Source organism: Capricornis sumatraensis, chromosome 13 (genome assembly GCF_032405125.1).
Source record: "Capricornis sumatraensis isolate serow.1 chromosome 13, serow.2, whole genome shotgun sequence".
Classification (NCBI taxonomy): Eukaryota; Metazoa; Chordata; class Mammalia; order Artiodactyla; family Bovidae; genus Capricornis; species Capricornis sumatraensis.
In genome coordinates, this window is record NC_091081.1 from 14,795,609 (window position 1) to 14,812,001 (window position 16,393).

General features: G+C 37.4%; 1 protein-coding gene across 1 annotated transcript in view; it reads right to left on the reverse strand.

The window, feature by feature from the left end:
* Window positions 1–15,944, reverse strand: part of NKAIN2 (sodium/potassium transporting ATPase interacting 2) — a 631,336-nt gene extending 615,392 nt beyond the window's left edge. Inside the window, exons 1-2 of the mRNA XM_068985329.1 lie at window positions 15,918–15,944; window positions 14,225–14,362 (exon numbers count right to left, since the gene is read on the reverse strand). Coding sequence (XP_068841430.1) covers window positions 14,225–14,362; window positions 15,918–15,944 — 165 coding nt within the window. The remainder of the gene's footprint in view (window positions 1–14,224; window positions 14,363–15,917) is intronic.
* Window positions 15,945–16,393: the final 449 nt, after the last annotated feature.

The window sequence follows — 16,393 nt, forward strand, 5'->3', positions numbered from 1 at the left end:
AATATCTTCTGCTTCTGTTAGGTCCATATTATTTCTGTCCTTTATTGAGCCCATCTTGCATGAACTGTTCCCTTGGTATCTCTAATTTTCTTGAAGAGATCTCTAGTCTTTCCCATTCTATTGTTTTCCTCTATGTCTTTGCACTGATCACTGAGGAAGTCTTTCTTATGTCTCCTTGCTATTCTTTGGAACTTTGCATTCAAATGGGTATATCTTTCCTCTTCTCCTTTGCTTTTTGCTTCTTTTCTTTCACAGCTATTTGTAAGCACTCCTCAGACAGCCATTTTTCTTTCTTGCATTTCTTTTTCTTGTGGATGGTCTTAATCCCTGTTTGCTGTACAATGTTACGAACCTCTGTCCATATTTCATCATGCAGTCTATCAGATCTAATCCTTTGAATCTATTTTTCAATTCCACTGTATCATTGTAAGGGGATTGATTTAGGTCATACCTGAATGGTCTAGTGGTTTTCCCTACTTTCTTCAATTTAAGTATGAATTTGACAATAAAGAGTTCATGTTCTGAGCACAGTCAGCTCCTGGTCTTGTTTTTGCTGACTGTATAGAGCTTCTCCGTCTTTTGCTCCAAAGAATATAATAAATCTGATTTTGGTGCTGACCATCTGGTGATGGCCATGTGTAGAATCATCTCTTGTGTTGTTGGAAGAGGATGTTTGCTATGATCTGTGCGTTCTCTTGGCAAAACTCTGTTAGCCTTTGCCCTGCTTAATTCTGTACTTCAAGGCCAAATTTCCCTGTTATTCCAGGTGTTTCTTGACTTCCTACTTTTGCATTCCAGTCCCCTATAAAGAAAAGGACATCTTTTGTGGGTGTTAGTTCTAGAAGGTCTTGTACGTCTTCATAGAACTATTCAGCTTCAGCTTCTTCAGCATCCCTGTTGGGGCGTAGACTTGGATTACCATGATATTGAATGGTATGCCTTGGAAACAGAGATCATTCTGCTGTTTTTGAGACTGCATCCAAGTACTGCATTTCAGACTCTTTTGTTGACTATGATGATACTCCATTTCTTTGAAGGGATTCTTGCCTACAGTAGTAGATATAATGCTCATCTGAGTTAAATTCACCCATTCCAATCCATTTTAGTTTGCTGATTCCTAAAATGTTGACGTTCACTCTTGCTGTCTCCTGTTTGGCCACTTCCAATTTGCCTTGATCCATGAACCTAATATTCCAGGTTCTTATGCAATTGTGCTTCTTAAAGCATCAGACTTTACTTCCATCACCAGTCACATCCACAACTGGGTGTTATTTTTACTTTAGCTTCGTCTCTTCATTCTTTCTGGAGTTTTTTCTCCCTGATCTCCAGTGGCATATTGGGCACCTGCCGACCTGGGGAATTCATCTTTCAGTGTCCTGTCTTTTTGTCTTTTCATACTATTCATGGGGTTCTCTAGACAAGAATGCTGAAATGGTTTGCCATTCCCTTCTCCAGTGGACCACATTTTGTCAGACCTCTTCACCATGACCCATCCGTCCTGCATGGCCCTACATGGCATGGCTTATAGTTTCATTGAGTTAGACAAGACTGTGGTCCATGTGGTTAGGTTGGTTAGTTTTCTGTGATTGTGGTTTTCAGTCTGTCTGGCCTCTGATGGAGAGGATAAGAAGCTTACGGAAGCTTTCTGATGGGAGAGCCTGACGGAGGGGGAAAAAAGGCTACAAAGTTAGCCTTACTTTGAACTAGTCCAGCCTGTGTGTAGCAGACATGTGGATCTAATACAAATCAATAAAAATACTATTACATTTTTAAACACCTCTATGCTTTTACTTCTGTTATCTTTGCCTGAAATTCTCACCTCTTCCTGTCTTCCCCATCATACTCAAATGTTAAATCTTAATTCATGTGTCATTTCCTCTATGAAGGATCTCCGGAATCTTTCCAGGCCCTGGTTGATGTATTGAATCTGTTCTGGGAATCTTGTGATATCCTTTACATCTCTCATAGAATTTATGATAAGCATTGTTTTTACATGGTTACATGCTTCTTCTCCCCTCTTTAAAATGGAAACATTTGGAGGCTTTGTTTGTTATGGTATAACTTACACATAGCATGGTCCTTACCATATAATAAACAATCAGTGAAGGACTTTTTAAAGAGTGAAGGAATTCTAACAGTCATTGGATTTCCATACCTTTGTATAACAAAGCCACCTGTTCAGATCTCCCTGAGAAAAGGAAACAATTTCAAAGTAAAATATGTTGTGTGTGTGTGCATGCTAAGTCATTTCAATTGTGTCCATGTCTTTGCAACCCCATGGACTGTAGTCCACCAGGCTCCTCTGTCCATGGGATTCTCTGGGCAAGAATATGGAACGGGGTTTTATTTCCTCCTCCAGGGGATCTTCCCGACCCAGGGACTGAACTCATGTCTCTTATGTCTCCTGCCTTGGCAGGCAGGTTCTTTACCACTAGCACCACCTTTAATGGACTTTAATCGTTACTGTTCCATTTCTGATTCAAAAAGGCAAACAGCATGCCACCTCTACAGCCCTAAAATTATGAGCAGCAAAATAAAGCTATTTCAATCAATTGCCAGAGAAGGAAGACTGGACATTTAAGTGCTCATTAATAAGCAGAATAGAGCAACTGGCAGTCCACAGTATGTATGGGTGAGCCACAGATGCAGAGGAAGAGTAACTTCTAGGCAGAATTCTTTATAATCTGGAGACTTGAGGAAGGAATGTATGAATAACAGTGAGTGTAAAAGTGGGCTGGAAAACAAGCACAGTCCCTCCACCACCTTTGGAAACACAGAAGCATTTAATCCTCTAGAGGAAAAAACCCAATATTTTTAAAATAAGTAAATAAACAAAGTTATAATACATATAACTGTTAAATGAAATTATCTGAAGATAAAGTCAAATGGTCAAAGCATAGAGAATCATCAAAATGATAGATACATAAACACTCCAGAGTTGAAGGTATTCATGCTTTCAAATCAAAAAGGCCTACAAAATTTTCAATTAGGTCCACACTCAGACACCTCCTTTGGAAATGGTAAGACAACCCTTATGAAATGAATATTGCAAGATTTTTTTTTTCAAGTTATCTACAAAAGAATGAAGGACAGATTGATTCAGACTTCCCATCAGTAACCTTGCTTCCTAGAATACAATTGAAAATTACTTCAGTGCTCGAAGGAAGATAGATTGATTCTCACCCGTGAATTCTGCCTCTAGTAAACCTATCACTCAAGTGTAAAGGTAGAATAAACTCAGAAAGTTTATCTCCTGAACAAGCTTTCTCAGAAATTTGTGTGAAGAATATTAGAAAGAAAATAGGTAGGATCTAAGAAAGCATGAATCTAATGCAGGGGGTGCAGAGAAGGGTAGATGGATGTGTAATAGGCCTGAAGAGCCACCAATTTAGACTGGAGAGCAGGAAATCTCCAGGGAAGAAGAGCCTAACCTAAAAAAAGAGTCGCTGATAAAATCATGGTCAAGTCAAAAGAAAATGGCCTAAACTCAAACAGGAAAGCAATGGGTTTCCAAAAGATGAACAGAATGAGTAAGAAATGGAAATAGGACATTTTTTTTTTAAAGCCTGTTTTCTCACTTTCAGGAATAAAAGAAAAACTCCAGTGGGAAGGGGATATTTGGGAGGGGGACTGTCAACACAGTGTGATCCAAAAATAAATTAGAGTAAAATGATTTTGCTTTTACAGACCCTCTGACATGTCTATATATAGACCACTCAGGAACTATAAAGAGACTAGGAACAGCTGGAGGAAGGCAAGGAAGAGGATTTTTATCTTGTTATAAGTCTAATTTTATATTTTGTTTTCTGAATTCTGTACTGTAAAGAAAGCAGAGTGTCGAAGAATTGATGCTTTTGAACTGTGGTATTGGATAAGACTCTTGAGGGTCCCTTGGACTGCAAGGAGACCAAACCAGTCAATCCTAAAGGAAATCAGTCCTGAATATGCTTTGGAAGGACTGATGCTGAAGCTGAAACTCCAATACTTTGACCACCTGATGAGAATAATTGATTCATTAGAAAATACCCTGATGCTGGGAAAGATTAAAGGCAGGAGGAGAAGGGGATGACGAGAGGATGAGATGGTTGGATGGCATCACTGACTCGATGGATATGAGCCTGAGCAAGCTCTGAGAGTTGGTGATGGACAGGGAAGCCGGGTGTGCTGCAGTCCATGGTGTTGCAAAGAGTCAGACACAACCGAGCAACTGAACTGAACTGAAATATCTCACATCTCTCCTCAGAATTTTTTTTCCAAAAATTATTTGATGACTTACGAACAGGAATTATTTAGACTGTTAAAATGTAATTAGTTATACTTGCCACATTCTATAAATCTTTAGTCACAGCCTAACAACAGAATGTGAGCACAAGTATATTCTTGTAGAATAAATGGCCCACAATTCCCTAAGGGAATACATCCTTTTGAGAATAAATTGCATTCACCATGTTGCATGATTACATTTATTTTAGAACTAGAGGCTAAATCCATAAAACTTGTAATGATGTTTTTTTCCTCCCTCCCAGGCTTATGGGAAAAGACTTAGTTTCACAACTACTAAGTCATTAGAAGCAATGTTAATTTACTACTATCTCAAGTCTTTTCATCTCTAATCTACATTGATTTTCTGTCCTGAACAGAAAGTGTGCATTTTTAATGCGTTAGCTGCAATACATTTCCTTTTGGATATTTTTTTCCTGCAAAAAATGAATCAAATACTCAAAACAACTGCCTAAACATAGATTATTAATTTCCTAGAAATGACCAAATAGAGTACACAAATTTTTAGGACAGTCATATTACTAGAGTGAAAGAAACACATGACCTGAGAGTAGGACACAGAACTTACTTCTCATTTATTGCTATTGGTTATAGTCTCCATGGGGATCTGAGCTCCTTAAAAACTTAAAATCCAAATCATGGCTGATTATCAGTAAATAGTAAATTCCAAAAACATGGAGTTTCCACCCCCCCAATACAAACTGAGTTTCTATTTTCTTTTGCACATCCTCTGAGGAGTCTATACGTGTCCCAAACTGCCAAAACAGAATGCTTTTATAAAATAGGTCTTAGCTTTGTTTTCTGATAACTCCATGTGGGCTTCAAGACTTGTCCCAGATGACACGGGTTTCCTTTCTTTTAATAAATTGGCTCAAGGAAAAGCAAAATCAAAGAAGTCAAAACAGATGACATGTTGTCTGAAGCTGACTCATTGATGTCTTTTTATGCTCTGCTCTCCCTCAAAGGAGAGAAGGATGTGTCACAATTCACAAAGAAATACTCATTGATAAACCAGTATTAATATGTTAAATAATAATTGCAGGAAAAACAAAGTGTCTCAAATTGACGAACCAAAGTTTAGTACTCAGCAACAATGTGAAATTATTCATCTAAAATTTTAATATGCAATCTGAAAGCAGTATTGAATTCTTCATTATTTCAGAAGAATGAGTAGAGGTTTAATGACAGTCTAAAACTTCATTATTTAAAAAAAAATAAAACAAGGAATGACAATTCATGAATATTGGTTTCTCTTTCTAAACATCATATTCCTGCTTCCTGAAATTAGCTGTAACCATACTATTTTAAAGGACTTCCCTGGTGGTTCAGACAGTAAAGAATCTGCCTGCAACGCAGGAGACCCAGGTTCAATCCCTGGGTTGGGAAGATCCCTTGGAGAAGGGAATGGCAACCCACTCCAGTATTCTTGCCTGGAGAATTCCATGGAGAGGGGATCCTGGAAGGCTACAATCCATGAGTTGTATATAATTGTCATTGTACATAATGCAAACTACATAACTGTTGTCCATAACGCAAAGAGCTGGACATAACTGAGCAACTTTTATATCACATCACATACTATTTTAATCTCTTGATTATTTTGGTAACAAAACAGGATACTGATCCCAGTTTTTCTCACTTGACTTGTTTAATTTGGATTACTTATTATAACCTAAACTGATGTCAAAGAAAACCTCTATAGGAAGAGTAATATATATACATGCATGTTTTGGTATATAATGAGGGTACTTTTTCAATTATATAGAAATGAATTCTCCCACTAGCTATTTAAAGCTCCTTGCAAATAAATGTGGAGATAATTTTGTTCTTAATTAATATATACTATAAATCATATACAAATTATGTTTACATACATATATATGTACATATGTATATATATATGAATTCAGTTCAGTTCAGTTCAGCCGCTCAGTTGTGTCCGACTCTTTGCAACCCCGTGAATAGCAGTACGCCAGGCCTCCCTGTCCATCACCATCTCCTGGAGTTCACTCAGACTTACGTCCATCGAGTCTGTGATGCCATCCAACCATCTCATCCTCGGTCGTCCCCTTCTCGTCCTGCCCCCAATCCCTCCCAGCATCAGAGTCTTTTCCAATGAGTCAACTCTTTGCATGAGGTGGCCAAAGTACTGGAGTTTCAGCTTCAGCATCATTCCTTCCAAGGAAATCCCAGGGTTGATCTCCTTCAGAATGGACTGGTTGGATCTCCTTGCAGTCCAAGGGACTCTCAAGAGTCTTCTCCAGCACCACACTTGAAAAGCATCAATTCTTCGGTGCTCAGCCTTCTTCACAGTCCAACTCTCATATCCATACCATTATCAAATGCTGATTGTCACAAGAAATGATTTTTAAATACCATTCTAATTCATTATTTCTGGAAATTAAGGATACTCTATAATACTATCCTTCTGCAAAAATAAAATGTGCATCATTAGGGTTTTGTGTTCTTAATTCTGGAGACATAAGGTTATTTCCTCACTAAATACATAGCAAAAACCATTAACCCTGATATACGAATGATATAAATTGCAGAGAGTAATTTAAAATCTAACTGCTCTTCAAACATCAAATGCCATGACAGATTTTGGATTTGCCAAAATCTTACAAAACCTGTTTTCATTTGTCAGATAAATTATGGCCCTTTGAGCTGTGCACATAAAAGGTAGCTCAGTATGGTAGTTAAGAGTATGGCTTTGGTTAAGAGCATGGGTCCATATCCTGACTCTGCTATTTCCTAGTTACATGAGTTTGAACAGAAAATTTATAAAGTTAATGTGAGGTTTGTAGGATTTTTAGAGGAAGCAATCTAGTAGCATCTGTGAACGGTAATGGAAATGGTAAGAAAAGAAAATATATGATTCCTATTACTGTGATTTTGGTATGTTGTTCTCTTCTGTTGTTTTTATGAAATCTGAATAATGGATTTTTAGCTATTTTGAATTCATTTCTAGTTTTGGGATGCGTTTAACTGACCAAGTCAGTGGATCCAAACTCTGCAAGGTATTCTTCTTTCCTTCAAAATAACTTGGTTAAATACAGAGAAAGGGAGGGAAGGGGGGTGGGGAGAAGGAAAGAGGAAAGAAAAGGAAGGAATGAAAGAAGAGAGGGAAGAAAGAAAAAAACAGGAAAAAATAATGAGAGTTATGACAACATGTCTTGTGGTAATATCACCAAAAAAATTGCTGTGCCTTTCCCAGTTAGGAACCACATACTCCTCAGATTATCTTAGACAATTTAAAGCATGCAATTCATCAACATTTTTTTGTCATTAACTAATAACTACTGGATATCTCAAATCATATTCTGCTTGCCAGTGTCTTTAGCCCAAATGAAGATGTATTTGGCAATTTCATTTATGACATAAGGTAATTCTTATATGGGAGCCATTTATATGTATTTATGTATGAATTATTCCACCAAAGTTAATCTGGGCTTTTCCTTGGGACTCTTGACGCTATGGAGTTATGCAATACAGATGCTTTTTATGGATTCTTGCTTCAAATGTCCTTTGCTTGGAATTGAAATCATCCATTTAATTTTACTTCAACATATTATATTCTTTGAAATGCCAGAGGCCTTCAAAGGGTACTAATGAGTTCTTATCCCAATTAACTGTTGTAAATTTTTCTTCTTTGCTCTTATGAAAGAGAAAATTAGTTAAGGAAATGAAACTCATTACCAATACTCTAAATTTTATCTGTTGCTACTGTGCTTAGTGTTTCAAGGATGCCCACATGCTTATTTTAGGGGGGAGGAAGCTTTCGATTAATAGAATAATATGTACCATCAATAAGTTGAAACTCTCTACAAATAGCAAATGTGGAAAGTGACACTTTTCTTCTTAGCCTCTATTTTTGGGCATCTGCCTTTTTGTTTGAGCAAAATTAGGCCTACAGGTAATGAACACATCATTACACTCTGTGATAACCTAGAGGGGTGGGATGGGGGTAGGATGGGAGGGAGGCTCAAGAGAAAGGGGATACATGTATACTTAAGGCTGATTCACAGTTATATGGCAGAAACCAACACAACATTGTAAAGCAATTAGCCTCCAATTAAAAATAAATTTAAAAAAATAAATAGAAGGTATCACAAAGGGAAAGTTCATTTTAATAAGAGAAAAACAAGAAATATCAAAATGAAAATGTATGATATTGAAAAGGGTAAGGATCTTTACTAAGTGATCCATATGTAAAAATTGTTATGATAAACACTAAGGCTCCACAGAAAAATGAGCAATGAATACAACAAGACAATCCCTTGAAAAGGAAATAAAAATGGCTAATAAAAATATGAAAAAGTTCAATTCAGTAAGATAAGAAATGCAATAAAAATGACACATTTTCTTTCAGTAGGTTAAAAAATATGAGAACAGGTAGTATCCAGGGTTAGAAGGGTGCAGTGACAAACACTCTGCTCTACATTGGTGGGAGGATAATTTAATAGAATGATTCTGGATGCGTAATTGTCAACTATATACTAAAAGATTTAAACTTGTTCATATTATTTAGTTATATTTAGGTATCTTTTTTAAGGACCAAAATCACAAATGAAGATGAGGGTATTTTTTATGGAGATGATTATAGGGAAATATTTATCATAAAAACATGAAAACAGTATAATGTATAATAATTTATAACATTGTTTTTGTTGTTTAGTTGCTAAGTCGTGTGTCTCTTTTGCAGTCCCTGTTGCCCACCAGACTCCTCTGTCCATGGGATTTCCCAGGCAAAAATACTGGAGTGGGTTGCCATTTCCTTCTCCAAGGGATCTTCTCTACCCAGGAATCAAACCTGCATTTTCTACACTGGCAAGTGGATTCTTTACCATTGAGCCACCAGGGAAGCCCCCAATATATACCATGCCATAATATATTTATTATATTATATAATATATAATAATATGTAAAGGGCTAAATAAACAATGAAATTGCTGTTGTTGTTCAGTCACCCAGTCGAGTCTGACTCTTTGCGACCCCATGGACTGCAGCATACCAGGCCTCCCTGTCCATCACCATCTCCTGGAGTTTTCCCAAGTTCATGTTCATTGCATTGGTGATGCCATCTACCCATCTTTCCTCTGATACGTTCTTATTCTTCTCCTTCAATTTTTCCCAGCATCAGGGAGTTTTCCACTGAGTCGTCTGTTCGCATCAGATGACCAAAATACTGGAGCATCAGCTTCAGCATCAGTTCTTCCAGTGAATATTCAGAATTGATCTCCCTTAAGATTGAATGGTGTGATCTCCTTGCTGTTCAAGAGACTTTCAGGAGTCTTCTCCAGCATCACAGTTCCAAGGCATCAATTCTTTGGCATTCTGCTGTCTTTATGGTCCAGATCTCACAACCATACGTGATCACTGGGAAACCATAGCCTTGACTATATGGATCTTTGTCAGCAGAGTAATGTTTCTGCTTTTCAACACACTGTCTAGGTTTGTCATCACTTTCCTGCCAAGGAGCAATTATCTTCTGATTTCATGGCTGCAGTCACCATTCACAGTGATTTTGGAGTCCAAGAAGAGGAAATCTGTCACTACCACTTTTCCCCTTCTATTTGCCATGCAGTAATGGGGCCGGATGCCATGATCTATTTTTTTTTTTTTTAATATTTAGTCTTAAGCCAGCTCTTTCACTCTCCTCCTTTACTCTCATCAAGAGGCTCTTTAGTTCCTCTTAACTTTTTGTCATTAGAGTGCTATCATCTGCATATCTGAGGTTGTCGGTGTTTCTTCTGCCTATCTTGATTCTGGGTTGTAACTCATCCAGCCTGGATGCCATCAAGGTGTCTATTATGTCAGCAAATATGGAAGACCCAGCAGTGGCCACAGAACTGGACAAAGTCAATCCTCATCCCAATTCCCAAGAAGAGCAGTAACAATGTGCTAACCATCAGGCAATCACACTCAACTCCCATGCAAGAAAGATCATGCTTAAAATCTTGCATGCTAGCCTTCAGCATTATGCAAACCAAGAAGTTCAGATGTCCAAGCTGGGTTTAGAAAAGGAAGAGGAACTAGAGACCAAATTGCCAACGTTTTCTGGATTCTAGAGAAAGCAAGGGAATTTCAGAAGAAAACATCTATCTCTGTTTCATTGACTATGCTAAAACCTTTGACTGGACCATAATCAAAGAAATAGCCACATGAATTCCAAATTATTTGATATCACTTAAAATAAAAATTAATACACATATTTGAGATACAGCATAATCAGATACATTTCAGTTGCACATAGATGAAGAAAATGTACAAAAGTATAAATAAGTTTCAGCTGTAAACTAATGAAAGTGCTTATCTTTATTTTTATATTGAGTTGTTTTATATTGTGATGTAAGGTAACAAATATAGAAATCATAAAAACTTACATTTTCAGGGGAAAGGAAAAGAAATTTCATCGTTAATATCTCAATATCCAGAATACAGAGAGACTATGGATATTTCTAAACTGCAGCAGTACCGTGTTGTTAGTTACAGCTCGTTGCCAATTTTGCATTTTCCTGCTAAACCCAGATCCTTCTTTGACCAGAATTTCTGTCATCTCTGATTCCATTCAAGTTTATTTAACTAAAATTCTTTTTATCATCTTTAGGCAAACTGAAAATCCTTTATTCCATTTTTATGGCAAATTCTGTATTTTCATGAATCAACTTTTGAGTTTCAACATGGCATCACAGCCATGAGATTCCACTAATTTGATATATAGAAATGGTTTGTTGTATAGAAATTACATAGAAATAGGTAACTAGTACAGAAATTGAGTGATACTATAACACAAACCTAAAATTCATAGCATTAACTTTGAGACAAGGTGGAGGCCAGAAGGACAGTGAGAAGACTATCAGGGAAAACAGGAAAAACGGTAAAGAAATGGCTTTTGAGGACTGGAGAAAAGAAGACTCACGGCAATTACTGTGGGAACAATAAGGCTAAATACTGCCTGCAGTAACTTTGAAGATAGAAAATATATCTACAGACTTGTGGATCTGGCTAAGGGGATTTCCAAGCAAACAGTTGACAGTATTATTTGTCATCTTTTAGCTATGCATAACATGATAGTATGAGAGATAAGCAAAAGGAACAGTCCCATTTTCAAGTACAATTTAGACAGTACATTGTTAACTGAAGACTTGCTAGGTTGGAAAATAAAAATTGCACATTTACAGCATCTCCAGCTGGCAAAAGACTTTTCAAGTAAAGACGTTGCCTCTAGAAAGAGAACAAATTCAGAATGGTGTCTGTAAGTCAAGATCAAATCAAAGATGCAATGCTAAGACATGCAGCTAAGACTTCAGAAAGATTTCAGAGATCCTCTCAATTATATAAAAGTTCTAACAATCTTAAAGGCATGCCATGACATTGTAACTCTTATGGAACACTAGAGACTGTATCCTATATTGAAAAGATTTGTGCATATGTAATTTAAGAAGATGAGTTTAATTTGGTACACAGAAAGCTCACAAAAATTTTTGAGGGCTGTAGCAGTTTAAAAGTGGTAGAGAGTTCAACCAATAACTTAGATTACCCTCTGAGCTACCAGGGAAGCCTAGATTACCACACTCTATTTCAAGTTGCCCAACGGGCTCTTACTAGTCTATACAGCTCAGTATTACTTTCAAATGATAATAAACACTTTTTTTTAAGCTAAGCTTTTAAATACCAAGCATTGTGCCAAGATCATTTTATATCGAGTTGGTCAAGCTGATGGCACAGAAAAACCCGATGAACTTTTGGGCCAACCCAATATAATATCCCACTCACTCCTCAAAACAAAGGAAGCCAAAAACTTTTAAGCCATACAAAAATTTTGATCCACATCTAGATATTTATTCCAGGAACTTTATCACAAGTGGAAATGACATACTTAGGTGGTGATACTCAGAGTAACACTATTTATTAGAATAAAATCATGAAGGAGCCTCAAAGTCTAATGGAAGAGGAATGGCAAATTGAGACTGTTTCACGTAATGGCCTGTAACAATTAAATTAAAGCATGTGGCTGGCTTTATTTTTTTGGGTTCCAAAATCACTGCAGATGGTGATTGCAACCATGAAATTAAAAGATGCTTGCTCCTTGGAAGGAAAGTTATGACCAGCCTAGACAGCATATTAAAAAGCAGAGACATTACTTTGCCAACAAAGGTCCATCTAGTCAAGGATACGGTTTTTCCAGTAGTCGTGTATGGATGTAAGAGTTGGACTATGAAGAAAGCTGAGCACCAAAGAATTGGTGCTTTTGAACTATGGTGTTGGAGAAGACTCTTGAGAGTCCCTTGGACTGCAAGGAGATCCACCAGTCCATCCTAAAGGAGATCAGTCCTGGGTGTTCTTTGGAAGGACTGATGTTGAAGCTGAAACTCCAATACTGTGGCCACCTGATGCGAAGAGCTGTCCCACTGGAAAAGACCCTGAAGCTGGGAAAGATTAAGGGCAGGAGGAGAAGGGGATGACAGAGGATGAGATATTGGATGGCATCACTGACTCCCTAGACATGGGTTTGGGTGGGCTGCGGGAGTTGGTGATGGACAGGGAGGCCTGGCGTGCTGCAGTTCATGGGGTCGCAAAGAGTTGGACACGACTGAGCAACTGAATGGAACTGAACTGAATCAATATAATCATTACTTTCATTGTTAATGTAAGAAACTAAAGATTGGTTAGGTTATATTGTCCAGAGTCACACAGAATTTGGTAGGTTAAAGATTTTAACCCTGGAATTATGACTACAGAAAACCCACTCCCACGCACTGTACCACCTCCTTTACAATGGATCAAATTACAATTTATACAAGAAAGTGAATGCTACTATCATGTCTTATGCACTGAAAAACCCTCTGCAACAGAACACATCCTACTTGTAATCTTGTAAAAAGTATTACAAGATTTACATGGAAGCATACCCTTAGAGAGGACATTTGCTCATCTGGGTGTGTTCCCAGAGAAGACTATGGGGCTTCCAATTCAGCCTTAGCCAGCCAGTGGACCCCTTGTTCCCAGATGCCACCATATTGCCTGTTTCAGTACCCATGAGCTTTATCTGGGTTCCAGGTGCCAGAGAGAACAACAAGGAACAGGAGGGCATCTTTTATGTGAACAAGGCTTCATAAGACCCAAGAAGGCTTGCTGGTTTGCACTGAATAAGGCAGATCTTTAGGTACAGTGTCTCATATAAACACCTTTATCAAAAGCTTGCTTTACAATTTTAAATAGATCCTATACATTTTTTGCTTTGTCAAAAAACAGAAGAAGCTGAAAAAAATAATGGCAATAAAAAAAATCTACATTAATGAAGAGCTATAGCTAAGATCTGAGATACACACAAAAGTAAAAAATCATAAGTTATGGTTCCCATAGCAACTACAACACAGTTGGATTTCACTTTTATGTTAAGTAAGTTTAACTCGAGTGAGAATGCAAAATACTTCTTCCAAGCCAAAAAAAGAATTGTGAAAGACACAGAGTGGTCCAGATTGATCTGGCTTTCAAGTATGTCAAATATTCACCCTAATATGTATTAACAGTTTTACATTAATACTACATGTTCATTTGTATTGATTCTAAACTACCTTTATTCAGTTGAGAAAATATAATTATTTAAAATGGGAAAAAGTCCCATTAGAATCTGTTAGATTGGAAAACATGACTTTATAATTTTTCACATAGCATTTCTATTGTCCTTGTATTTTCAAAATAATATTTGCTGAAAGAACAATTTATTGGTACTTTAAGAAAGTACCATTTATTGGTACTCACTGCCAAGTGTTTTAAATTTGACAGTTTCTTAATTACTTTGATATAGCATGAAACTATATAAACAAACACAGGGTACTTTAAAGAGAGAGTTTACAAATAACTTTCAAGACATATATAGTTTGCATATTTTTTCTCTATTTCAATGAAATTTTTAGAAAATAGGAAGGGTACTTACTCCCGTTATGTAACGAGGTCTATATTGAATGGTTCCAAATAAACCAAGAATGACGATAATAATATGTACAAAATTTGCCAGGATAGGTGCCCACTGATATCCAAGGAAGTCAAATATTTGCCTCTCCAGCACACAAACCTAGAATAGCAAAATAGGATATATAGATAAGCACAATGATGAGAGAAAAAAAGAATCACATTGACATGATAATTAGCAACTATAACTGTGTTACCATATCTGGCATTTGTCTTTAACAGTGAGAATGACATTTGGGGGTTATATTTCAAAGGAAGACTAAGGGAGCTACGAATCCAGAGATAGCTGCAATCCTTTCAGGGATGATTTTGTGGCGGCATCAAGCAGTATTCGCAGGATGTCATCTGTGCAGTCACAGGATAAATTATATTGTCATATGCACTGTCAAACACTTGAAGTCATCAACCAGCAAGCTTGGGGAATGACGTCCACATGAAGGGTGTGTTGTTAGAATATGCTCAGATGTCATCGTATAAGTTGGGAATAGAACAAACAGGGTTGATGGAGAGGAAAAAGAACTCTTCAGCGAGTCAAGAGACCAGACTTTGGATGTTGATCTGTCACTAGACAGCTGTGGTGCCCCAGGAAGTCATTTCTTTTCTCTGGGGGTCTGATTTCTTATTTGTAAAATGTAAGACTTTGACTAATGTCTAGGATCCTTCTAACCTTAAGAGGATTAGATTATAAATCAAATGTGACTTTTTAAAAATCATATCTAGTTATTGACAGTAACCAGGAAAAAAGGAAGGCCCTGAAAGAAACTTCAAACGATGGAAAACAAAAATAAAGCATCACTGTTTAAACACAAGACACAAGGCATTTCAAATCCTTCTATATTCATCTGTGCTTTGAAACTTACAATTAAGTCATACGTGAAAAACTAAACAATGGGAGGAGAAAAGCAAAACCAATCAACCAACCAACTCACCAGAAAACAAACAACAACAACAACAAAAACCCTGACTGACCAGTTGTCCAAAAGTGCCATTTTACATCAGCAAATGAAACCGGAATGGCTGGCAAGTCTCTCATCAGATCTAACAAAGCAAAGGGAACGGTGTGAATTAAACTCAGCTGTGTTTCCTGCCTACCCTCAGGTGGAATGATAACAAACTAAAACACCCTTGGACTGCAAGGAGATCCAACCAGTCCATTCTGAAGGAGATCAACCCTGGGATTTCTTTGGAAGGAATGATGCGAAAGCTGAAGCTCCAGTACTTTGGCCACCTCATGCGAAGAGTTGACTCATTGGAAAAGATTCTGATGCTGGGAGGGATTGGGGGCAGGAGGAGAAGGGGACGACAGAGGATGAGATGGCTGGATGGCATCACAGACTCGATGGACGTGAGTCTGAATGAACTCCGGGAGATGGTGATGGACAGGGAGGCCTGGCGTGCTGCGATTCATGGGGTCTCAAAGAGTTGGACATGACTGAGTGACTGAAATGAACTGAACTGAACTGAACTTAAAATATTGTAAACAAAACTGATGTTAAGCACAGATATTCAACAATTGGTTTTCAGCTAGCATTTAGAGGAAAATGATTTTAAAACCCCTAAGTCACTAACTATACTTTATCACTCTGCTTTGATACTTCTTGTCAAAAGGACATCCTAACACTTCAGACAATTTAGTTTTAAATTAAATACCTGTAGACTAGTTTGAAGGCTTCTAGAATGATCATTATTCCCACTGCACTTCTTTAACTGCAGCACATTTTCTCATCAAGCATCGAAGGAGAAAATAAACTTGTGACAACTGTTGGCATAACACCTCTATTTCCTAAGACACACCAGGTACCATGTTATGCTGTAACAGTAATAGTCCAGCCTAAGAAAACCTTAAGTTTCACTTAGTCCTGGCAGTGAATTAAAAAAAAGAGAGAGAGAGAGAGGGAGGATCTCGGATTTATATTCTATCCTACATATTCTAAATACAAAATACCTACCAGAGTCCCAGCAGTGGAATATGATATTCTGATTGATTAACAGTCTGTCATGGAATATGCACATAACCCAAGCCTCATAAACTCTGAAATGTCTCCTGATGAAACACTCCTTCAACTGTTTCCATGCAGTCAACACTTCTTATGAAGAGGCCCATTTGTGATGTTAAGCAGTATTACATGTGCCT